Genomic DNA, 20,124 nt, shown 5'->3' with positions numbered 1-20,124 from the left:
TTTTTTTTTTTTTTTTTTTTTTTTTTTTTTTAAGTAAAACAGGGAAAGAGGAGGAGTGGAGAAGAGGACTAGATATAGATACAGGCAAGTTTATAACATTGGATGATTCCAACCTCCTCCCTCTCTCTCCCCCTCTCTCCTATTAAAAAACAAAACATGATACCCTGTCAGTTTGCTCCACTTTTCTGTGAGGCAGCTCAAAAGTAACAAACTGTTCCCTGAGTACAGGAAAAAACAACAACAACAAAAAACCCCAAAAAACACTAGAATAACTTTTAAAGGAGGTAGTATAAAACAGGAATTGCATGGGTTCAAGGCAGTAGCAGAATTCACCTCTTTCAACAGACTCTTCAACTAAAGCTCTGGCTTTTTTTATTTCTCATGGTAGCCTAATCAGAGTTTTAGATTGGCATGCGGGTAAAGTCACTCCCTGAGCTAAAATTCCTGGCTAACAGCACACTAGGCGAAGGCAAGGGGCAGGGTTGCATCGTAACAACAGCTCTGAGACATACTACGATGCTAGCAGTGCTTATCAGCACTCAAAGCTGGGTAAAAATGAACTATAAACACATGACACAGTTTACTTAAAACATCTAAGAAGCTTTTAAGGCATCTTTCTGTACTCCAAAGCAACTTTATGAATACTAAAAAGGCATAAGGCAAATCAGTAATTTCATAATATATAATGCAAGGCACCATTACTAAGAAGTACTGCGATACTGGAATACTCAGCATTATTATCTATTCCATGACTCTCAGGCAGAGCCAAACTGTTTGGAAATCCTGAATACTTCTTCATTTTGCCATGCTTTTTAGCATTAACTGTCAATAAAGGGGCAACATTTGTCACTGTGGGGAACCCAACATGTCCCAGAGTCCTAAGGATATAGCATACATCCTGTCAGCAGTTGCTGGCACAAGTTTCTGGGGGAAAGGCACTGTCCTAGGCTTACTGGGGTTATGAGAAATCAAGAGGTACAAAAGATTTCATGTGGCTGTATACATGGAAGCACCAACTCCAGTTTTCCCAGTTTTTAACATCCTCTGTGTCAACCACATTAAATCATTACATTTTATACTCTGAGGTTTCCTTCTTTTTAAAGACAGAGCTTCAGCTAAACAATCTTGTTCACCTACCTATACAACTCCCTGATCACTGAGTGCGCACACATGCGCACGCACACACACACATTCTACACACAACTGAAAATAAAACAAAATAAAAGAAACCCAAAATAAAACAACACTACTAGGAAGTATCATCAGTTCTATAGCTGAGACCAACTAGAACACAAATGAGGTAAAGCAGTTGTCATTCAGAGTTCACCTCTTGGCAAACTGAGGTAGATAGTCAGCAAAAGGGCCAACAGCCTTCCCATTGCTCCAGTGACATATTTTTAACTTTAGTCAGAAATCTTCACTGTCCTTTCACATTTGTTGACCACTGAACATTCAAAATGAGTGAGTTTTAAAAAACAAACAAAATAAAAAAAAAGAAAAAGAACATTCAACAGAAACATGGGATTGCCTGCTAGGTTAGTCAGGTTTTCCGCAATAAAACTTTGGCTCCCTGTTCATTGTCCTTCGAACAGACATACACTGCAAGAATGTCTGGCGTGGCCCTAAGGATGTCAGTTTTGCACCGCAGAGTGTATCTGAAGAGGTGAGGTAGGAGTCTGGTCAGTAGCAAATGGCAGAGGAGACACTGTGCAGTTACTTATAGCAGGGCTCATCATGTTCGTACCCAAGTCACTGCTTGCAAAAGGACTGGTAGTGGGAGGGGTGGCACTTGTCACAGAGGAGAGGTGTATCTCATCGTTGGACTCATGAGAAAATCTTCCAGAGTCACCAGTTTCATGGCTTCCTTCGCTGTTGGCTGAATGCTCCGTATCGGCAACAATACTGAACGGCATCTGGAAATTAGACTGCTGGCCGGGAGAGCTGGGGGAGTCATCCTCACTGATCAGCACAGTGGTGCCTGGCTGATACAGACACACTGCCTGGACAAATTTTCTCTGAGGCTACATAAAAAGCAGAGAGAAAAAAGACTGTTCAGCCTCTGAAAAGCTAGGCCATAATTTGAATTCTTACTGCATTTCCTATCTCCTATTCCGCCAGAGTGCCTCTAACAGCATTGGCTTGGAACAATCTGGGCTTTCCTACAGGAGGTTAAAAAGAATTGATCTCAGGTCTTGCTCATACTTTTCCATAATAGATGAAATAATCCCTTCTAGCTAAGCATGGCTAATCAAGAATGATTTCACTGGAGAGACCTGAATGGTATTTTAAAAACATACTTGGTAGAGCTCTCTCCTATACCTTCATGCATATTCTTTAAGCATGACTCCTTGGGTGGTAGCAAATACTTTGCTTATAGAGGCATCAGAAATATGCAGCTGCTTCTGGAAATATTTTGGAATATGAATTTACATCATGGATATCGACTTCCTATTCCTTAAACATACAAGAGCACAATGCAAGTTACAATTCAATAAACATTAGTTAGATGCCCTGTAGGTGTGAATTTGCACGGTAATGTTCAGGACTTGGTTTAACACTTCAGTTTTAAACTGTTATTTTTCTCATCCAAATAGCAAATGTGTCCAGAGCAACTATTTCAGAAGCCAGACAGTTCTACTCAGATTCTCCATTTCTTCAATACTTTGGGTAAATCATTTAATTTCCCTCTTTTGATTTCCCTTCATCAAACAAAGTTTTAGCTGTCAGGGTAGGAGGGGATTCTTTATATTTTTATATTATTTTTATTTATAAATTCATATTTAATTTGTATTTTTTTTTATACAAAGTCTCTGCAGATGTACTGTAGATGCTATGCATGGACCCAGTACACAGAAATCCTTTTGCTCACAGACAAAAGGGCACAGGCAAGAAAGCAATCAGTTAACTGTAAAGAGTTACAATATCTGACAACTTGGGACAGAAAATGAAACTTCCATAAGACTTTACTACAAAGTAGAACACCATCAACCTTAACACAACTGAAACTATCCAATTAAAACAGACCACTAATTATGCTTTTCCATAAATGGAAAACTACATATCTTCCTTTGCAAATACAGGGTATTACAATAACGGTTGTACATCTCTGCCTATTAGACCAATTACCTCCTCAGTCTTCCCCTTCTTAGTATCTTGGAAGAACAGCCACCTTTTCTTGCAGTTAGCCTTCGTGACAGGCCCATAGCTGTTAATAATCAGATCAGATCCCCCCTACAACAGAGAGAGATACACAGACATTTATTTTAACAAACTAAATTTCTAAGATATTTGACAATATTTTTCTATTCCTACCCATTGGCTCCATATTGAAAAGGAAGACAAATGAAGTCTTAGTGCTGAGTCACATTTTTGTGGTCTGCTATTCATCTACTGCCCGAGACAAGTCAAGTCCAGATCCACTAAATCTGGCAAGCCCACAGGCCAGACGCAACAGCTGTAATACTGCAAACGCACAGCAAAATATTCCAGCCACTGCTCTTGCTCTACTACTTTGAATGTGACCATTCATAGACATAGTGTCTGTGCCTGTGCTGGGGTCCATTTCCATTTCCCAGCTCTTGCACATATCCTCAGGGAGCAGCTGCATTCAAGTTTGCAGTGTGTACAGAACAAGCCTTAAATCAGTATGTCTGTATGTGAAAGTAAGGCCAATGTGGTTTTGTCACACTGGATTCGACTGTAGGATTCTACACATCCACTGCCATCTAGATTAATTTCTAATTTGACAAATATGAGTTTATAAAATGTAACATTGTCTTACCAGTAAATATACAGAAAAATAATATTTTCTTTAATACCTGCTTAGTGTCATACTTGACTAGATCGTGCACAGGCACTTACTGAACTAGGTGCTGACAAGGACTCTCTTGCCTGTCTCCTTGGACTAGCAGAGACCACCTAGCAGCCCTAAGTCTATGGAGCTTTTATCCTTTGATGCTGTGCCAGAGCCAAACTCTCCAATCTGCACGGTGCAGTGTAAGACAAGTGTATTGAATCAGATCTCTAGCTGAACTTTAAGACGAGTCTTGAAAATTTGACCCTGGATTGCCAAACTTGTGCTTGTCCCATTAAAAAAACCTGCTGTGGATTTGTAGTGTACATATTTTACTTTTGATAAGGACTCAGATGTTATAGCAATGAATTCTAAAGAAAGATTTCTGGTTTGGGAGTGAGTAAAGCTCACAGTACCTTAGCATCAATGAAGCTGTTTCCCACGATCATTGGCAATAAGGATTCCTCGTTCTCTGCAATTCCTTCAATACTCTTCACCTCATTAGCACCGGCTAATGAGATGCTGGTATGCGACAGCTGGTCAGTGCTTTGCTGCACAGGTTTAGGAGCAGATGTTTTCCTACACAATGTTAAGCAGGAATAAAATTGACCCACAGGAAGAAAATACAAAAAAGCAAGGATAAACTTTAAAGCTATTATTAATCAAGTAATATTGGTATATTCTTGGCATTTACATTTTGTTATATGATACTCCTAACTCTCATGGAATTTAAATGTTATTGCTTGTGATAAAAATAACATCTGCTTCCAGTTAATCATACACAGTAGGCTACAAGCTTATGTGCAGACAGAAATTGTCATGATTAGTAATATTACTCGGAGGAAGTAACCACTAATGATATTAAGACCTTTCTACCATGCTACACAGAGACTGTCTCCCAATCCATACTTCTTCCTGCATGTATGCTAAAAACCCCTTGTTACTAAAATATACTTTCAGACAGTTTTTTAATTTATTATTTCAAGTAACTTATATTTGTTCTGATCCCACAGTTAAGGGCAGAGTCACTGGGCCAGTTTATGCCCCATAGCAGCTGATGACAAGACAGACAGATGGTGGCTTGCACCACTGCAAAGAAACTGCATCATGGAACTGCTTCATGTCCGAGTTCCTCTTGTCCAGCAACACCAGAGGGTTAAAGTCTTGCAAACCAGGTCTGGACAGGCTGGAGGATTAAGCAGGAGGAGCAGATGATGTAAAGCAGCATGCTTATCTGACTCAAAAGGGTTTTTTTATTTGGAAACATGCCTCATACTTAGTTGTCAAAGCACCACTGACTCACTTTGTGGGTTCTTCCTTCTTTTCATTGGAGAAGGGACTCAGGTAGAGTAGGAAGAGCCAACAAAGTGCTTTGTTTCCACTGCTGGTAGAAATAGGTGAAGAGACAGAGTACTTCAGAGAACTTAGCACTCTTGGAGAAGGCGGCATGTCCCAAGAATCAGTGCATTCAGAAAGAGCTCAATCTTCAAGAACAAAAACATACCTGGCTTTACTGCGATAAATTAAGATCAGGATGCAGATAAGGATGCAGGTCAAGGCTATGCAAACCCCGACAACAATGCCAGTCATTGATTTCTGGTCCAGATGGTAATAGTCAGAATACGCTATAGCAAAAAAGAACACAGAAAGGCTCAGTAAATAAGAAGAGTTACCCCCTGCTCCCTCTCAGGAAATTAATAGGGTTCCAGTCACAACCACAGAGACAAATGCTTCTTTTTAATGAGATTTCCAGACCTTCTCTGTCATACATTTTGACGCTTTTGAAAATAAAACTTGTAGACCAAACAGAGGAGTGTATGCAGTCCTGGTGGGAGGGGAAGAAGGGGCTGCCCCACACCACAGTCTCTTCGGTGACGTACAACATGGAGCAGAGGAGCTCTCTCCAACCCCGTCCTTACAGGGTGCTAACTAGACAACAAAGGGAAAAGGCTTGGAGAGTTCCAGCCACTGTCACCTAGGAGGGTTCACTTTGGTTTATGCTTTGACATCATATGTCTATTAACCTAATCCTGAGGGCATGACTCTATTTGCTTATTCAGGCCTAAAATATAACTAAATTCCAGGAAGGGAGAAAACCTGGGCAAGAAAAATCCCTGTGTTTTAATCACAATTCTATGTGTAGCAACAAGGAAAGGTTAAAAGGTTCATGTACCTGAATAATTACTAGCCTTAGAATGTGTAACAAGTCACCAAGATAAATCCTCTTCTATGTCAGACAAAGACAATGTGTTCTTCCATTCTTATATGGAGAAACCACTGATGCTACCTTAACTTCTGCAAGGTAACACATAGTTTTCCCCAAAGAGCTGCAGGTGGGTCTGACTTCTTTGGTGAAAATATATGCTGGTATATCACTCACTGACAGGTTGGTTTGGGTTGCTGGAATACCAGGAACCAGCAAATTTCAACAGATTTATCTGAGATGCCATCCCATCTCTGCTGGGCTGTCTGGTTCTAACTGACCCAGTGCTACTGGTATCTCAAGTCAAATAAAGGACTTAAAGGAAGCGCCTTAAAAGAGCGGCTGCAAAGTTGATATTGATGTAAAATTCAAAACAATTATGTATTCTCATTTGAAAGGCAAACTTCCAACTTCTGAGCAAAAGAATTAAACCAGTTCTGAGTTGAACTGAGATAAAAATTCCAAAATTGTTTCATTTAGAAGAAAACACTACACTGTTAGGACTGCCTCACGTAAAACAGAATGGTTTACCCAGAAAGCAGTTACAAGCTAAAACAGGATCTTTTTTCCTGGTACTTGTGACAGCGGTAATCAAAACATTCCTACTGACTTGTGGAGTCTCCCGAATCCAAGCGTTTAGGTCTCTGATTAGACTCTGATGTCTCCTTTGGCAGGACAGCAAGTTCTACTGCATTTGAGAAGGGTCCTTCTCCCACTTCATTGGAGGCTGCTATTTTGACCAAGTAGACATTTCCTGCTACAAGGTTTTCCAGCAAAGCCATGGTCATTGCTCCTATGAAAAGATTGATAAACAGTTCCAGTTAGACAAAATCTGTGGGCACAGATTGAGGTTTAGACATTGGGACCTACACTTTCTTCCCAATACCACCTCCAAATCTTGTTCGAGGATTGTGATCACTTTCATACGTTCTAACCTGCTTACACAGGGTACAGAATGAACACTGGGATTGCCTTCTTGTCCCTTCTGTCCTTTCTCTCCATACTGCTTGAACACAGCACTCTGCGAAGTGCCAGTATAGTTCAAAACCAAGAGTCAAGTATTGACTACGATACACAGCATACTAATCCTAAATCTAGCGCTAGCTGCATTTCAGTGTGAGAGTGTTTATGTTGTGATTGTATCTGTGAGGAGATGCTCCAAGGATTAACCAGACCTTCAGGCAGAGAAAGCAGAATGTTAGACCTCTCTCATATACTAATCTATGTGCCTCTCCTAGACCCACTGTGCCATGAATGTGAATGAAAATTGTCATAACAAAGTAATTCAGGTTCAGTTTATCAAATTTCAGGTCTAGTTGGTAAAATGAACACGACAGATTTGGAAGAGTACATTATACCATGCTTTTAAAATAAAATTAAACCCTATTTAGACCTGTGTAGGCTTCCTTGATTACTGTGCATCTAAGCTGTGCTACTAAAAATATTACAGAAACCATCTCTCTCACATGCTAAGGATTCATTTCCTCAAGTCCCTGAAGGCAGGAAAAACAGATTAAGAACATAAATAGGATTCACTTGCATTGTCCTTAGACAGGCAAAACTCCTGTCAAAGTCAATGAGAGCTTTGCCTGTCCAGGGACTGCAGACTGCTGCTTAAAATTCCAATTCCTTTCTAAAATGCTTGTGTTTCTTCCTACCATAGAAATACATTGCTTTTCTTTCCTTAAATAGTGGCAGTTACAGGACCAAATCTATCCCTTGTTCTCTTTCACATATTCCATTCACTTTTTCTCAGGCTTAAGTCTAAATTTCAACATGTCAAATCAGTTTCAGAAGTCAGAATTTATAGTATCGTGGGAGGGTGTAAAATATAAGGTTGTTTTGTTGACAGAAAAGATTATACATTTGGCAAAAGGGAAGCTACTTCAAAAGCTATTTCAGCTCTTCCATAAAAAACACCATTAGCTGAAAGCATTTGAAGTAAAATGTGAGGTATCTGTAACCAAAGGAGCTGTAATATTTAGCACCAGCGAGGGTGAAAGGTCACGTTTCAATATTACAGGCTCTTTCCCACCAGCTCCTTTCAAATCTGCTGCATTACTAAAGCAAGTAAGCACTTTGTACTGATTTACTGCACACCAAGTGTGCAAAGGCTGTAACTTCTGATCCACTTGAAGAGAACGAGGGAAAAGGGGGGAGGTGGCTGGAAGATAACTCACATCACGGATCAGCAACAAACTGCAGTTATATTTTCTAATTCTGCCATGCCTGACACAAGCTCAGTCAATTAGAGGGTTTTGTTTTTTAAGTTGATGGACCGGTAGAAATTTTCATGCATAAACTAAAGCCCATGCTAGGACTTTTATAGGTGGTAGGGTTGGTTTGTGGTTTTTTTGTTTTGATTTGGTGTTTTTTGTTTTTGGTTTTTTTTTTTTTATTTGGGGGAGGGTGTCTTTGGAGGTATGGGAAAGGAATGGGGTTAAGATTTCATAAATCTTCTGCAGAACAAGTTTAGTGTCAAGACAAAACAATGCTATTTATTGCATAGGGTTAGCTGATCTAATCAGAATGAATGCATTAAAAAACCCAAACCCTGCTTCTACCTCAAATTACCTATGAAAGGACTGTCACGGGACTATCACAGTATTTGCCCAATTTTGCCTTTACATACTAGTTTTCTTTCACAGACTTTTTCATCTGTACTTTAACTAAGAGCGTTACAGATTGTCCTAACGTGTCAAGATGCCCGAATTCCATGCCATGCCTCAAACCCTAATATATCTGTCAAAATACAAAATTAGCGACCCTAACATTGACGGACATAGTAATACACTGAGATTTATAGCTCTCCATTTGCTCATTCCCTCCAACACTTTTAGTATGGGAACACATGAAAACGTTTACTGTTATTGCCATCCCCTCATCCGAAATATCTATGGTAAAAGACTATTTGAGATGCTGTTCAGTTTCACAGCCATGGCTGAGCTAAGTATATACCTGAAAGCAATTCAGCCACTTCACTGCATACAACAAATACAGCGTATCATCACCAGAATGACAAGATTTATTCTTCAAATATAAGCTCCCTGTGAATTTAAATCTGCTGGGTTTTTCAGTGAGTAAAAATTAATATTAAATTGGTCCTTTAATGTGACAACTTTACAACACTGTTTCTTTCAACAGTTTAATGGGACTTTATATCACTGTTTCTTTGAACAATTTTAATAGTGAAAAACCATGGGCTCAATCTTCCCCCTACAGTTAGACCTCATAACTAGAGACTCGTTATTTTTCACAAATTTTGCTTAAGATTAATAGTCATTTTACTGTTATTCTTCACAGCTGACCATTCTATTTGAGGCCAGCCTGACAAATACCATTCTGCTCCAGCAAAGACAAAGCGGCACTGCCATCTTTCAAAATGGCTGTTGGTCCTTCGTCTTCTCTTCAGGAGCAGCACAAAGGACAACCACCGTCATTGAACTAAAACAGTTTACTCTCACTGATGGCGAAATGAATTGTCCTCTGCATGCTCGTTAAGTTTTATGAATTTTTCTCCACAGAAAATTTAAAGCCTCACTCTCTGCTGACAACTAAGCTTTCAGCCATGAAACAACACAGAACAACAAAATAGTAACTCTTCCTGGGCAATCCTCTTAAATAAGCTACCGAAGCACATGACTACTCTGTAACACTGAGCTTCCCTCTCTGGTTTAATACATTATTGGAACATTATCTCTTCTGAACTGCCTCTGTCTATTTTGGCTACCAACCGAACAGTAAATGCCTTTTTCTTTTTTTCTGGCTATAGTAGAAATCCGTTCTTGATGCAGCTCTTCAAATCGTAGTATTATTCTGGAAAGTGCCTATAAAAATTTAGACTATAGCTGCATCTAATCACAAAGATGTGACTGCGGTTTATATCACCATACCTGAGTTACTGTTAGATTAGCTAGCTGGGGCTCCGCAGGAGAATACAGCCAGAGAATTAAATTGAATTTGCAGAGCAATTTACTGGGAGTAGGGGAAAGTTCATTAAGCAAACTGAGCTAACTGGATCGGCAGTGATCGAAAGAAACATATAAACCCACACAGCCACATTTATAAATTTATTTCTGGAGAGCAAGGCATCTCAGAGACTTCAGATTTGAAAGAGTGCATTTACAAAATGAAACCGTCACAATCATGGTTACAACAGAACTCCGATGGATGTAATTGGATTTACGAGACATTTGGGTTCACACGCACACACTGAGCTCCAAAGCAACACAGACAGCCCCTCTCCCCTCACCTTCTGAGTATTAATTGGTTTTTAATACATTTTCATCACAACCATGGGAATAATTCTAAACTAATTATAACTTTTATGTGAACATTTATATGAGTTTCTTATTGTAGCCCAAGGGAGTTGAAAGTAACAAAGCATCTTATAAGTAGCATCACTGTTTCTCCAGTTCATAGGTTTATGATTTTAGTTTACCTTCTCTGTGCAACACTTGCCATTCCCCAGCAATCCAAGACTTCCTGGATGCATAAAGGATAGTATATCGTGTAACAACTGTTTCAGGACCATCAGGTGGCTTCCAGGAAACCAAAGCAGTATCATCCTCTATCAAAGTCACCTTCACTCCTACTGGAGGGCCAGATGGTGCTGTGAGAACAGTAACACAATGCTATTAGGCTAACCTAATTTACATGCAATTAAATTGCTTAGAAAGAAACTGATGTGCAGACCTAATGGCTACTGCTACATCCCAGATAAACAACATAAACAAACACATACTGCTCTTCAAGAGAAACTCTCCTGTTAACTCTGATCCGGTCAAAGGCTTAGATTTTTAAAAGCGCATTTCATGTTTTTCCTTCAACTCCAGAAGGAAACAGTTACTGACAAAAAACCACATTATTACCCTGTGAACAGGTACATCCCAAACATTGCAGTGCTGAGAACACGAAACTGAAGTTTTTGATTTTCACTGACCAAGCTGACAGAAAAGCAAACCAGCAGCTAGAGCAGTAGATGTGTAGTATTCTTACAGTTTCTAAAGCTTCTGCTTTTTAAAATATGTTTTCATAATGCCTATGAATCAGCCATGCCTCTTCAATACATATTTTAAATTTTTTATTCAAGTTATTTCCATTCAGTGGTTGCTAATGGTGTAAGTATATCACATTTTATATAAAAATCATTGCTGATTTTAGGTAGATTTTGAAAAAGAATTTCACAGTTCCAAAACAAAGATTTTCCTGACAGCATTTTTCTATCTCTCACCAAGAAGAGCAATATCTGTATCTCAGAGGAAAGTATTTCTTTCTCCTACAGACAGCTTAAAATTAATAAGCAATTTTTCAGGCCATTTGGTTTACAGAGCTTTCATTTTAGAACCATGTGGTCCTCTCCTAGTGCCTTACCTTCTGGAAGGGTAGTATGGTAGACTACTGGACTCCAGGGACTGGAGAGCTGGTCCACGTGCAGCCGAACTGCAAATTCGTACATGGTTTTTGGCTCAAGACCTTGAACTAACATGTGAGTCTCTGACCTGTACAGATGAAGGAATAAAATAAATTTAACAGCAGCAGTTGACTTGAAGATCCCAAACTCAAATGATCTCTCTTAGTCACTGTGAGTAGATTCTCACTGTCAGTTCAACACAAGACAAACCAGTTCAAGTCCAGACACGTGGTCCATCTGCACTGTCTACCTGAAAATGTAATTGTACTAACCCTGGAGCTCTCTGGAGGATACTATGTCTGCTGTCAGTTGACTTGAGCTCAAGTTTTTATAAAGGTTGTTTCGACAGCTGACGCACAAGCAAGTCCAAGAATATTATTGCCCAGATCACCAACAGGTATCCCAAACTCAGCTCTTTCCACATTTGTCCATGCTTCAAGCTGGAGTAACACTTAAACCACAACCCGCACCACAGCTGAAAAGGCACATGCTGTTGGCCCCATCAGCTATTCCTGCATCTGCTTCTCAGTTCACAGAACAGACATAGGCTATGTGTGCAACTTCCTCTTCCACTTATGGCCTCTATCACCTCATGTTTAGGTGATCTCTGTAGAATATGAATGTTCCCTACTCATCTTGTAGTCATATTTGGTAATTTATCAATTGTAAAATTGATTATATTAATAGTAATATTGCAGTTTACGGTTTGATCACAAAGTCAATTGTAGACATTCTGCTTTATTTTGATTCTGGGGGTGGGAGGAAATCTTTCATATACACCAGGGTTAATTCCGGGTGATAATACCCCAGTCGAGATTAAATCTCAATTTAAAATGGTGTTACTCTACAGATATTGCTTTATTAATCTCATTTAGTATTTTCACCTTCCATACTGCAAAGGCAGTCACCAATATTTGCAACGGTCTCATCCTAACACAAAAAGCAGCATTCATTGCTTTGCTCCATATTGCACACTAAGAATTTTACATGGTGATTATACTGTGTCTAATCGTTAAGTCAGGAGTTATACAGCAGGAGATGCGCTCTTTGAAGAGAAAACCATCGAGGTTAGGATGGAAACTATCTTTTAAGACAGCATTTTTCTTATTTAGAACGCTTGAGTAAACCCAAGTATTGAGGGAGCTACACACATATGGATTCCCTCAACATATGAATGTTTACACTCCCAGCATAGGCAGTCACAACGGAGCAGTCTTCTGCTCCTGTGCCACCTGGGCAGAGAGTTGAACACCAAGCCTAGGCAGAATTTCTTCCCTGTTCTGCCATTCTGTGGCTCATGCGTTGCTTATCTGAAAAGTAAGCTGTAGTTCCTACTCAGCTTTCTCCTGGTGGGGTGCCACACACTCAGGAATGTGGCATTCCCATAATAACGTGCTCAACCCCTCAAAACTCAAAAATTCTTGTTTCCAGTCTTAAAACCAGACACTGGACTAAGTCTCATCTTTGCCTAGACAAGCTACCTACAAAATAGGTATTCTCTTTTGTTTGGTTGAAGAAGAGCTTAAAATTAAATTCAACTTAGTTAAAAAGCCACTAAAAATTCAAGAGCTTGTCCAAGGATCCAACACAAGGATCACAGGTAGAGAATTAAGCTGTTCTATGGACACATCTTAAATAACCCAAGAAACAGAACTAGCAGCCACTGGGCAAAACACACAGTCCTCTAAGGGAGATAAAAGTTGTTACAGCAAAAGGCTTAAGAGAGGGCAGGAAGAGTAGAAACTGAGTGGGAAGGATCTGGAAATGGGAAATGAAGATTCATTAGTAGCGCTGCACTTACGTTTGAAGGTAGAGAACCAGAGAAGCATTCTGCAGCCCCACTGGGTTGCAGCGGATTGTGTAGTTAATGACTTGCGCAGATGTAAAGGCAGGCTTTCCCCAGTGAAGGTAGATAGAAGATGAAGTGTTAGCTTTGGCATAGAGGTGGTGAGGAGGTGGTGGCGGTGGCACCATGCGATCACGGACAGCTGTTTAAAACAAAAAAAGAGCATGAATTATTTAATGAACCGTATACAGATACTGGTAAGATTAAGAGACAGGTCTGAGCCCACAGGTTTAGATTCAAATCTGCCGCTACTCAGCACTACCTGGTATTCAGACCCAGGAATCTGGTTCAAGCTATTAAAGATCCCTCCTAACCCAATACATGTCACATTACTTCTGTAGTCCCACTTGTTTAGTCAAAAACAAAGACAAAACTATAAACAGAGACAAGGGAGAGAGATAAATCTCTCATAAGATACATGATACCTCACTGGTTAGATGATGCAGACAATCCAATAGGAGGAAAATGTGCTTGGTAGCTATCTTGTTTCCTCAGCTGCAGTTCATGAACACAGGAGACTGTCTCAGTTGCAGGATGACTAGGATAGTATTTGTCAGAGATATGATCTTTCTGGTTCTCTGTTTTACACTGAATTAATTGATTATTTATAGGTTAAAAACACAGAGCTGCTGGGACCTTGAAACAGGTCAGCTCTTAATAAATTCTTCATGTACCTACAACACTTACAGACACATCCTGGAGTGCTGACTGTTTGGTCTGCCTGATAACCTTCTTCCATGCTGTTATATGCCAGCAGCCTTACATGATACTTTCTTCTAGGATCTGCACAAAAAGAAAAGGAATAATTAGACTCAAGGAAAAAAAATAAGGATTTTCAGACTTCTACAGATGGTGAGATAACTTGATTCTCCTGCAAGTTTGGTTCAAAAATCATCTGCTACAGTCAGCAGACTGATGAATGGGCTGGATGCCTGGAAGCCTGTCTTTTCTCCAGCTCTGCGAATTTCCCTGAATCTTTGCCCAGACTGCACTAAAATCAGTCACATATCTCCCAGTCTTGCTTCCGGTAGCCTCAAACCAAAGTTTGTAACCGAAATCAGTGGGAGTAGGATAAATATCACCTTTCTATCTGTAACAAAATCACACCTTCACAGCTACAGAGCTAGATTTAATAGTATTATTCAGCATATTGAAAGCACTTTCAGTCTATAACAAAGATTTTCTAAAACAAACAGCATGAGGTCCACAGAAACCAATATTTATTTCTGGATAAGCAGGCTGTAATGAAGCAGGGCAATCAAAGCAAAAGCAGGAAGACAGGACCCAGCAAAGAAATGGGAAATGTTTTAGTTCTGGGTTCCAAGAGGAGATATACTGTGAAACAACAGTGATTGTTAGTAATGCCTTTGACTCACAACTTCCACTTCCACATGTTTGCTTGAAAGCTGGTTCTGGCATTCCTAGAGGGTCACTGTTCCTAGCTTGAAGAGTCTCCCTATTTCCCTTTCTCTGGCCATGTCTCTGGGTACCCATATTGCAGTTTGCTGCTTCTATCAGCTTTGTTAGTGACACACAGGCCTTGATCCAAGTGAAAATTTACTACAGAGAAATGAGTTAGGAAGGGGCTTTGAGCTTTCTGTAAGTGGAGATGGTGTGGGGTACCCCCAGATGACATGGCTTCTCTCATGAAATAAACAGGAACAAAAATCCCTGACATTTCTTCACCACAAGTAGGACTTTTGTTTACATCAGATCGTTGGCTCCCTCTGCAGTCTCTGCACCAGCAATACAATCTTAACTTGATTTGATGTTTCTGTAAAGACAGCATAGTAATTTCATAATAATGCATTTTGTAAAATCTTTTCATATTTATTTTGAAATAGACAAACTTTTTCTGCTGTAGTTGCCAGCATCAGCTTTAAATGAGATATTGCTAGGTAGAGTTTACATCTCTATGTATGTTTATTTTTAAAAGACGATTTTACCAAAATCTAAATATAGGTGTAAAGGAAAAGGGGCTCTTAAATTTGGATTAAAGTATTTCTTTGATGTGTTTAACACTAATGGTAGAATAGGCAAGAGGAGCCCATTCCCGTTTTTCAAATAGACTTTCACATCACAAGTAGACAATATAAATAACAAAATGTCAAAAAATGAGGGTTTTTTAAACTAGAGTAAAATTCTCATTTGCTTTCAAGTTTTTTTTTTAGTTTACAATATCCCTTTAACAACAGATAACATCAGTTGTTCCTAGCCAACAAATTACAATCAGAGAAAAGGAGATGGACACAAACACACAGAATAACCTTAAGCATGTGATAAAAGAAAATATGGAATTTTAATATTGAAAATTCAGAAAGATAGTAAGATATTACATGTAAATCATTGCAATCTCTTAAAAATTTGTAAAAACAAAAGACGTGAAAGGAAGGTGCATTTAAAAACATTGAGCCCAACCAAAAAAGATAACTGTGCTTCAAAAGTACCAAGTGATTTGAATACACCAAAATCAAGTTGTGGTGACTTATCAAGGCTAATTACAGCACGCATCTCAGAAAAGCAGAAATATATACCTTCCCAGGCTTCTTAACCTGTGGTAGGAATACATATGTTTAGCACATAACTGAAATATTCAAAAACAAAGCCAAAATTTAAAAAAGAGGCCATCAAGACCTCTTTAAGATCTCATTAGGATTATGCTTTGGAGGTTGTTAAAACAATTGATTCTCCCAACCATTCTTAGAAAAAACTTGAATTCAGGTACTATTTAGCAGACCCTTGAACAGATTCCACATAAACAGGCGGCATCCAACCAGCCAAGTGTCACAGTCTATCTTTTTCTTTACAAGTTCCTGCAGAAGAGACCCCTGCTGCATTTCCGCAAGACACAGGATGACAGACACGACAATTTATCATCCTGCCGAGCACCTTCAAAAACTCTGTGCCCTTTGAAAGTGGTCACCCAGAACTGATCATCTTCACTGTGAAATGAAGAATAGCTAAGGTCTAGTGCCCTGCTGAGCTGAATGAGGAGCCTGTGAGGTCTGTTTATCCTCACTGCCTTTTTTTTTTTTTTTTTTTTTTTTTTTTTTTTTTTTTTTTTTTTTTTTTTTTTTTTTTTTTTTTTTTTTTTTTTTTTTTTTTTTTTTTTTTTTTTTTTTTTTTTTTTTTTTTTTTTTTTTTTTTTTTTTTTTTTTTTTTTTTTTTTTTTTTTTTTTTTTTTTTTTTTTTTTTTTTTTTTTTTTTTTTTTTTTTTTTTTTTTTTTTTTTTTTTTTTTTTTTTTTTTTTTTTTTTTTTTTTTTTTTTTTTTTTTTTTTTTTTTTTTTTTTTTTTTTTTTTTTTTTTTTTTTTTAAACCTGAATTCCTCATTAACACTTGATTGGGGAGGAGAGGAAGAATAATGGGATGTGGAAGAAAGGCAAAAATGTAACTCCCACAAAAAAAATTCAAATGTTTTGAGAAAAACACATTTTCTAAATCTTATTTGAAGTGTCTTTAATGCTCTCCACTTAGAAAAAGCACAATGTTGAATACCATTCATCTTACTCTTGTGTAATACAAGACGTTTCAAAAGGAATTATCTTTATATAGAAGAACCTGTTTAAAAATAAAGTCTCTCAACTAGTCTCTACCAGCTAAAAAACAAGGTTATTTCCACTTCAGGACATCATGGTTCAATTGGTAGCAAGACTAGTTCAATCCAAAAGCTATGTCAGAATTTTTAAGCTGTCACACATTACTGCTTCTATGGTTGAAAAACCATCTGCTGGTATCTGTAATTGAAAGAGCAACTGAGGAGGGCTGCATTATGTACTGGCCTAGAAAATCCTAAATGTTATAGTAATCCAAAAAGGACAATATAAAAGAATTTTAAAGACAGTGTACTGAGCAGCGAAAGAAACTGATGTGAAACTTGCTTCACGGATTACACATATAACATTAGTGAAGACCAATTCAAAGTACCCGCTGAGATGCTGTTCCGTGTTGATCATAGCTTCACCATATGCAAAACAAGATAACCAATAGCCAAAGATCTGCCTCCAGTTCCAACAGATACTTGCACACTATTTGTTTTATGAAGTGGTGGAAAATATTTTTTTGTTTGAAGTAGCTTCTGTTTCAAATATTTTTAACAACTGTTAGTTTCGTTTACAAGCTTATGATATGATTTACTCCTCAATGGCAATCCCAGTACAAACTCGGCATAAACACTTTCATCTGTTCATCAGCTGGATCAAACATTCAAAGCCAGACATATCCTTAGAGAGAAAACAAACTTCAGGAGCTTTCTTATCTTTAACCAGCATAGGTATCCTGAATAGTTTACACATAAATCATTGATAAAAGATTGGGGATAGCATGGCCACCTGGGGGGCTGACAGTCTCAAATTTAGTGTATGCCATCCACGCACATTATACAGCAACAGGAGGCTTGAGAGGCTCAGAAGTCAGGGAAGCAAGTATTGAGGCCATCAGTCATGCTCATAACAGACCCAGGAGTAACACATCTTTCCACAGAAGATCACTGCTATTCAGAAACAAATTAGGTGCAGTGATTTACTCAACCCATTCAACACACAAATTCCGTTTAAGTAAAAAAAAAAAAACTCACATCAAGATTTCACCTCTGCATTTTCAAAATTTCTCTGAACAGCTGGCAACACTGAGTCATTTCAATTAATTCTCTTGCAATTGCCAGTATTTGTGTAGTGGTTGAAGGCTCGTTCCCAAACCTAAGGTGAACAGGAACAATTTTGTAGCCTATTTACCAAGTGGGTGAATTTTTTAAGGTTAATTTGTTTCTGTTCAATTTGGTTTGGGTTTTTTTCAGTGCTGCTGGCATTAGGTTGTTGTAAATTAAGTGTCACAGCACCTACAGCTTTTTATTAGGCATTTTTATTGTTACTACTTAAATCAGCTGGTGGAAAGGACAGAAAAACTACACTGTTTGTACAAATCAAGAGGCCAGCACTGATGTTGATATAAACATGCTAGAGCTAATTCATAAATTTTATTACAAGAGTGCCTCTGGAGTACACAAAGACTGTCTTAAAAGACATTATCAGCTGGGTGTGATAAGCTGGCACAGATGTTCCAACCCTGGTTTTGTGACAAGTCATTTCATTTCCCAGCTTGGAGAGAACCACAGCTGCTTATCTGTCTGGACACAAGAAACTGAGAGAAACTGCAAAAATATCGTGAAGAATTGAGACTTGATTTATTAGCAGTTCTATTGCTCTACAGTTCATTGGAACATCCACGTTTTATTGCACCAGCTCAAAGTCATTCAGTATTCTTTACTACTGCCTTCAGCCTTGCTTCTATGTAAATCTTCCATCTCTCTTTCAGTAAGGGGAGAAATTGCTACAAAGCAGCTGTCAGTCAGAAATACTCATATTCAGATTTTCTATTTTCTTTTCCAAAACCTAAGATTTTAATATGTTCAAATTATATCTATTTATTAGTTGAACATGGATTAAACATACCGAGTCCAGTTTTCAAAGCTTAGGAAAACATAAATGGTCTAGTAAATACATACACAATGGTAGGCAAAAGCAACTACAGAGTTGCTCTTCTCACACCAGAACTAGTTTTAGTGTATGTTGGTGTATTCCATGGAATTCCATTGAGTTACTGTCTCAAACTTAGTTCTTCGGTTCTTCCAAAACATTGAGACAAATACAGAAAAACATAGAAAACAATCTGTCTTTGTTCCACAGTAGAATAAATGGTGCTTCCGTTGACCCTTACTGGCCTCTGAAATATATCCACTGAAAACCTAGGTTTTGCTGGGATGAATCCTATAGCAGCTACCATTATTTGGAGGAAGGCGGCAGGGCGGTCCCCTGTTTTGAAGACATTTCCCTAGTGATAAAGGCGACATGGGGAGAGGATGGAACATCTCTCCAACCAACGTGGGTTAGTTCCATCTGGTAGAGTTATACCTCATTACTGCCAGATGGTGTCCTCATGCACTTCCAATGAACACAGCTGGAAAAACTAGAGGCATCAAAGATTAAATGCCTGTATTAGCAGTTAAACAACTAAAACGAAAAATGTGCTTCTAATCACTTTGCAGCTGGTGAAGTACTTTTTAATGCAACTACCTCATTCTTAAATGACCAAGATTGCACAGACTGAACTTTTACGAAAAGTTACTAACAACAATAAAGTCACTTCCATATTCACAATGGAACCAAAATTCCATTCTCAATACATTCTATTACATAATTAAAACCCTCTAAGCTTAAAGCAGCACGACACTAACAACACGGCCAATGAAAAATTCTAATCCATATATAATTCCATCCTCCCTTCTCAAAAGAATACATAGAAATGCATATGTCCTGATTACATTTTAATACTATCTTCAAATCAGTTTCTGCAAAAGACCAAACTGCGTTTATCCCATTCATAATGGGACATTCATAATGTCTTCATACGACTCTTCTATTCCAGGTAAATTTATAGCATTAAAGATAAATATAAAACCTGTAACAGCAGGTTCCACGACCACATTGTACACACAAGACACACTGGGTAACTGTTCATTCAGCTGAAGCTTATATTGAATAGAAAATGAAGAGTCCTAAATCAAGAGTGTTACAGAGCCGTGTTTGCTGATATCAACACAGCCAAAATTTCGACTTTCTGGCAAATGCTTCATAGAAAGCATCTGTTTACAGGCTACTTAGCCAAGGTTACAAGAGAGTGTAATATTGCAACCTCTGAAAGCCCTGTCATTGTTTCCTTCAGCTGCTGCATGTTTGTGAAGCATCGAAGGCCTTGAAAGGAGCCAGAGCAGAGCCAGCAGGTCAGGGCTAGATAAAATTAAGAAAGAATCCGAGGTCAGACCATGAAAGAACTTTTTCCCCACCCCCCCCCCCCCTCCAGAACAGCGTGTCCA

The 20,124-nt window shown here is 38.5% G+C and overlaps 1 protein-coding gene across 1 annotated transcript in view; it reads right to left on the bottom strand.

Moving 5' to 3' along the window:
* Positions 1-1,631: 1,631 nt before the first annotated feature.
* PRTG (protogenin) overlaps positions 1,632-20,124 on the bottom strand; it is an 87,142-nt gene continuing 68,649 nt past the window's right edge. The window contains exons 12-20 of the mRNA XM_009272684.1: positions 13,943-14,038; positions 13,211-13,397; positions 11,370-11,497; positions 10,438-10,608; positions 6,607-6,789; positions 5,298-5,418; positions 4,210-4,372; positions 3,127-3,231; positions 1,632-2,021 (exon numbers count right to left, since the gene is read on the bottom strand). Of these exons, the coding sequence (XP_009270959.1) occupies positions 1,632-2,021; positions 3,127-3,231; positions 4,210-4,372; positions 5,298-5,418; positions 6,607-6,789; positions 10,438-10,608; positions 11,370-11,497; positions 13,211-13,397; positions 13,943-14,038 (1,544 nt within the window). The remainder of the gene's footprint in view (positions 2,022-3,126; positions 3,232-4,209; positions 4,373-5,297; positions 5,419-6,606; positions 6,790-10,437; positions 10,609-11,369; positions 11,498-13,210; positions 13,398-13,942; positions 14,039-20,124) is intronic.

This window comes from Aptenodytes forsteri, unplaced genomic scaffold (genome assembly GCF_000699145.1).
Source record: "Aptenodytes forsteri isolate BGI_AS27 unplaced genomic scaffold, ASM69914v1 Scaffold526, whole genome shotgun sequence".
NCBI classification, from domain to species: Eukaryota; Metazoa; Chordata; class Aves; order Sphenisciformes; family Spheniscidae; genus Aptenodytes; species Aptenodytes forsteri.
Note: the sequence above shows the minus strand (reverse complement) of the source record. Positions and strands in the feature narration are given on the sequence as shown.